Source organism: Miscanthus floridulus, chromosome 1, assembly GCF_019320115.1.
Source record: "Miscanthus floridulus cultivar M001 chromosome 1, ASM1932011v1, whole genome shotgun sequence".
In the NCBI taxonomy this organism is placed as follows: Eukaryota; Viridiplantae; Streptophyta; class Magnoliopsida; order Poales; family Poaceae; genus Miscanthus; species Miscanthus floridulus.
The window spans coordinates 58,608,864-58,614,863 of NC_089580.1; the positions used below are offsets into that span (position 1 = coordinate 58,608,864).

Below are 6,000 nucleotides of genomic sequence, written 5' to 3' on the forward strand. Positions count from 1 at the left end.
TTTACACATTCGTTGAATCAGTGCAGGCAACTTTTCTTTTGCAGAGGTTTGCATTAACCTGCCGACAATGTATACATTTCCTTTTTTTGATGCACACCCATCTCGCTCCTCCTAAAATACTCTGGAGGATCTCCAATCCGATGTCTGAAAAGGGAAAAGGGCCGCATACATACAGCCTCCGGAGCTCCTTTTTCAACTCCTGTGATGGTGCACGCTTTACCTAAACCCGCCGCCATGATTGGTCACCAGTAGTGCTTATGGTTACATGTCTCCCTTTATCCGATTCACCTCTTGGGGGCTGGGGCTGGGGCAGGGGTCCAACAAAATGCAGTATTTATTTATTTATTTATTATTGTAATATAATAATGGATTAGATTATATATATGGCAGCCCTTAATAATGCCGCTTGGCCCTTGCATGCTTCTCACATGGGCATACACGTTACGTGCTCAGACGGCCGGGCCCTAGCTTCCTGCTGGCCAGCAGCTTTATATATATATAATATAATACACTCATGTGCACAATTGTGTATTGCGTAGCGTGTACGGCTGTGAACGAAGCTCTACGACCGTATGCTACGCAACACGTACCGTGTATGTAAATCATGGCAGGGGCCAGGGGCCAGGGGCCAGGGGCGTGCATGCTGATCATCAAATCAATCGTGTTAGGCTTCCATTTGCTGCGTGACTGCCGTCGTTTAGTTACCTTTATTATTAGCTGATGAGAAATAAAGCAAAACTGGCAGCATGCAGCGCCCGCGCCCGCGCGGAACGGCTGTTCCCGTCGTCCCTCGTACGTGCGGGGTCAGGGTCTCCCATGTTCGCCAGTCATGTCCGTGCGCCCCGTCCCCGTCCGTGTGTAACTGAGGAAAGGAAACTAAGGAGTACTCATCATCACCATCACAATTGACAAAGAAACACAGCCACACGAATTTTCGATTCACATCGGATACATTTTGTGGATACGGCCCAGCCCATCTCTTCCCACGGGCCCCGGCCACAATCTCCAGAATGGCGCTCCCTCTGGCCCGCAACGCGCACCTCCACCGGGCGGGCCACATGACAGCCTGCAAAACGCACATCACCTGCCGGTGGCGAAGTCCTCGGCGAGCCGCGGTGAGTTCCCTCACCGTTGGCCCTGTTCGGATCCAGGGGCCAGAGACAGTTTGTGCTAATTTGAGCTCAACTAGTCCAAAAGTATCCAAACAGGAGGGCTAAAGTGGGTTATTTGCAACTAGCCCACCAAAAAAACTATCCCCCAAAAGAGGTGATTATTTGGGCTAGTTCTGGTGGGGCCCACTGAAAACTATTATTTTTTTTATTACTCCACCGGTCCACCCGCACCGGATCCTCGGCACTCCCATCCCCCATCGCGACTAGCTTCCCCCCTTCGCGACTCGCGCCGCCGCCGGTCCCAGCTGCACCGCCGCCGCTTCAATCCGCCAAAGGAGCAGCGCCGGCGGCCCCCCGGAGGCGGATCTCTGTCGCCCGCGCCGCCTCCCTCCCTCCCGTCGCGCCCTTCCCCTCCGTCGGCGAGCGATGGATGGAGACGGATTCGACTTGTGGAGCTCGTAGCCGTCGGCGAGCGGCCCTACCCGCGCCGGTCTCGACCGCAACTCGCAAGCGCCGGCGGCGGAGGGGTTCCCGGGGATTCGGCTGTACGAAGACTTCCTCCAGGGCGACGACGTCGAGGTCCTTCCTGGACGCGGCAGGGGCTCCGGCCTCCCTCCCTATCGCCCACCGCGTGCCGGAGCAGGAGACGCGTGGGCGACTCCGGCGCCCCAGCATGCCCGACAACTACTCTTTGGTGGCTCCTCCTCGGCGGCAGCCGGTCGCGGAGGAGGAAACGGTGGCGGCTACACCGGCAGGTCGTCGTCGGGGGCAGGCGGTGGTGTTCGGCAGCGCGCGAACTCGGCCGCCGCAGCAGCCGGCCGGCGTCCCCAGCGCACCAACACGGCTTCTCGTGGCAGCGGTGGCCAGGGCGTACCGCTTCCCCGAGCACCGAGGGCACCAAGGAGTGGCGTACGTGGGCATCCGGCTCCGGCGGTACCTTCGACATTGACGATGAAGCAATGGAGGATAACGTGGAGGAGTTAGCGAGCTCCGGCGGTCCCCCGGTGAGCCATTCCAGTCGAGCCTAATGGAATGATGCAAATAATGCTTGCTTGTTAGAATTGTGCATAGAGCAACGTAGAGCAGGAACGTATAATGGTTCACAAATGAGTGGTGAAGGGTATCAAGCCGTTGTCGATGGCTTACTTGCCAGAAGAAGGTTGGTGTACACCCGTGGACAAGTGAAGAACCAAATAGGCGTACTCAAAAACACCCACGCTTTCTGGCGCTACTTGCAAACGCACACAGGGTTGGGGAGGAGACCAGATGGATCCATTGATGCAGATCATGATTTCTGGCTAACTCACACAGAGGTACAATATTACTTAGCATATTTTTTGTGCTCTCATATGCTTGGTTACTCTATGCTTGCTTCAAATTTGATCAATGAAAGTCGTTGCACATATGTGAGTTTTCTTTTAGCAGTTCGACTTTTCTAGATAATTGGTGGGGCAAGAGCCCTCCAATCTAGATAATTCTGCAAAATGTGCACTTTCATCTTAGATGCCTGTAAATGCTTGGAAATTAATGGAAGGAGGGTGTGAGTTAGTTTACACAATCATCTTAGCAACCTATTTACAAAATGTAAAATTACAGCGACTATCTACATAGGATGCCCAATGAAGGCCACTTGTCTTGTTTGCCCTCCTGCCGCTTCATGTTCACCTACTGATAGGCTTGGTTCTGGTTCTTACATGTTTGTGTTATCAACGAATAAAATGGATTACATCTTGGTACTGATGCACTAAGGACAATAGCTGGTGATTTTTCAGATGTCACAGGTCATTCGATTAGTTCCAGTCATTTGACAGTGTGCGTATTGAAACAAAAGTTCTTATTTCCAGGTAGCCATGTCCTGTTCTTCATGGCTGCTGCTATCTATTTGCTGGTCACAAAGCCAGTTTTATACTTTTATACATCTATATATAATTATTAAAAGAATCAAAATTTGAACCAACACTGTCAATGAATAATTTGCAGTGCCAGCCACTGCCTGAACCAACACTGTTATTATTTCTGCATGTTTATTTCTTGATCGATTCAGCATATGAACTTTGGCCGCAGGCCAAGTTTCTTGAGGCTTGTCAGGAACGAAACGTCAATTGCTTCTGAGTTGAGCTGTCCGTTCTGAGCATCAACGTCACCCCCTTTTTCTAACTTTGTTTGGGTGATCGGCAGATTCGGATCAGACCAGACACTCTAGAGGCCAATCTTTAGTCATCTTTCGTCTATGAGGGAGAACGACCTTGTCATGTAGTAGTAGAAAAGATCAATTCAAATGGCTCAGCGATCGGATTAGTGTTTAGATATACTCTTTAGAACTGGTCATTATTGCCACCAACTGTGGTTGGGCTGTCATTTTTCATCATATGTGGAGTCAATGTAAACAGCTGATAACTAGTTTGCTGTGCTCTCATAACTAGTTTCTCATAACTAGCTGATATTTTTCATCTTTATTGTAAACAGCTGATATTCTCCTGTCATAACTAGTTTCTAATCAACTTTTGTGCTCTCATATCTTAATAGAAAAAACCATACTTAAAGAAGGTTCTGACGAGTCCTCCAGCAAACGAGGACTTGCTTGATGAACTGTTCAGAGGGTACACTGTGGATGGCACCACAACCTTTGTGCCTGGTGATGATTATGGTGACAATGAGGGGCAAGATGCAAGGACAGAAGATGATGAAGAAGAAGAGTTTGCACAAACACCTACAAGTAGAAGCAGCCAGAGGAGTCAGAGGGGCAAGAGGGCATTGAACAGCACTACAAGCACTTTGACCAGTCCAGTGAAGAGGAGCAAGAGCCCAATGGTGAAGATTGTGAAGGACATAGCCAGTACCTTCAAAGAATCTGTCGCAGCCAACACTAAGCAAATCTAGAAACGTGCAAATGACAAGGCTGCATTTTCTATCAAGAGGTGTCAGGAGCTGGCATTTGAGTGTGGCGTTGAGAAAATCGTTGACTCTGTCTATGCTATGTCCAAGATGTTCGAAACTGAGTACCAAAGGGAGTTCTTCTGTAGCCAGCTAACTCCTGAGCTTAGGTTGGGTTACTTCAAGAAATGGTGCAGGGACAACAATTTGGAGTAGTTAGGATCTTTTCGGTCCATGTGTGTTGAACCTATCATATATGTGTGAACTATTATATGTGCGTGTGAACTATTATCTGTGTGGTGTAATGATACTTTATGCTATGTGTTGAACCTATTTAAATTAATCTATGAGCTGTGATGTCAAGTGTTGAAGTATTAATTTATTGAATTAATTTGCTTACCCTGGTTCAAGTTTTATGCTATGTGCTGATAGTTTGTTACATGTGTTGAAGCAGGAAGATGATCATGGCCCCATGATTGAGGAAGAAGAAGATGATGGAGGTAGCTCAAGTGAGGATGAAATTATATCCATGTGCCGCAACAATTTGGTGCAGCAACAAAATTTGATTCTGCAGTTGGTACCTATCTTGGGTATGTACTCTGATAACTACTTCCTGAAACTACCTAAGAGGGTAACTGGAGATTCTGGTTTGGATTGGGTGCATGAGACACTAGCCCGAGAAACCCAATGTTACAACATGTTTAGGGTTGAGAGACCTTTATTTTACAGGTTGCATAATACTTTGGTCCAGAGGTATGGGTTGAAGTCCACTAAAAAAATGACATCTGTAGAGGCTCTTGCTATGTTTTTATGGATTGTTGGTGCACCACAGTTAGTTAGACAGGCTGATAATCGTTTTAGGAGGTCTCTGGAGACAGTAAGCAGGACATTTAACATAGTTTTGAGGTGCCTCCTTAGGTTAGCACATAACAACATTAAACCCAAGGACCCAACATTTCCAGAAGTGCACCCAAACTTAGAAAATCCAGCATTCTGGCCACACTTCAACGAGTGCATAGGAGCTATAGATGGGACACATGTGAAGGTTGTGGTGGATAAGAGTAAGAGAGTTCCATACTTGAACAGGCACAATGAGACCAGTCAGAATGTGCTTGCTGTTTGTGATTTCGACATGAGATTTACCTTTGTCTTGTCGGGATGGCCTGGTTCAGCACATGACATGAGAGTTTTCAAAGATGCCATAACTACTCATCATCACAAATTTCCACATCCACCGCCAGGTTTGCTACTTGAACTTTCTTGCAAAATTTTTTATCCAATTACACTTGTTCATCTAAGTCTCATTGTGTGCCTTTGAAAATATGTAGGGAAGTATTATGTGGTTGATGCGGGGTACCCAAACCGGCCAGGCTACCTTTCACCATACAGATGTACAAGGTACCATGTGGAGCAATGGCAAAATGGCCCGCCACCACAAGGTATGAAAGAAACCTTCAACCATGCACATGCCAAAGTTAGGAATGTCATAGAGCGAACTTTTGGAGTGTTGAAGATGAAGTTTAGGATTTTGTTGAACATGCCAAGATTTCCAGAGGAGAAGCAAACTAGAATTATTGTTGCTTGTATGGCTCTTTATAATTTTATTCGAGAGAGCAGAATTGCGGATAGAGAATTTGATGCCTGTGACGTGGATGAAAATTATAACCCAATGCCTAGTTCTTCGGCATCAGCATGGCCAGAAGATGAACCTCTTGTTGAAGATGTGAACATGAATGCCTTCCGTGATGAATTAGCTCATGCTTTGTTTCATGGAGTGTAATTTTTTTGTTTAGCTTGATTGAGGACTTGTAAGTTTGAGTGACACATCTCATATGTATGGACAAATTAAAATTTATTGTGATTTGGATGCTTGATTTGTACAAATAATGTATTTGTATCATCCGTGTGCGGGAGGAGGCCACACAAGAGCCTGCCACACCAAATCTGGCTGAAAGATGGTTTAAATGAGTCAAATGATTAGAAAAGTACATTTATTGTTAATCTAACTCTTGCA

At 47.0% G+C, this 6,000-nt stretch overlaps 1 protein-coding gene across 1 annotated transcript; it reads left to right on the top strand.

Moving 5' to 3' along the window:
- The first annotated feature begins 2,281 nt into the window (after positions 1 to 2,281).
- LOC136457349 (protein ALP1-like) lies at positions 2,282 to 5,766 on the top strand. The gene is made up of 3 exons (XM_066457381.1): positions 2,282 to 2,425; positions 4,441 to 5,227; positions 5,315 to 5,766. The coding sequence occupies exons 2-3, from the start codon at positions 4,459 to 4,461 to the stop codon at positions 5,764 to 5,766; spliced, it is 1,221 nt and encodes a 406-aa protein (XP_066313478.1). The 5' UTR covers positions 2,282 to 2,425; positions 4,441 to 4,458.
- The last annotated feature ends 234 nt before the right edge of the window (positions 5,767 to 6,000 follow it).

Coding starts and splice junctions, on each gene's coding strand:
- LOC136457349 (XM_066457381.1), top strand. CDS start 4,459: ATGATTGAGGAAGAAGAAGATGATGGAGGTAGCTCAAGTGAGGATGAA. Junction 5,228..5,314: donor ATTTCCACATCCACCGCCAG/GTTTGCTACTTG, acceptor GAAAATATGTAG/GGAAGTATTATGTGGTTGAT.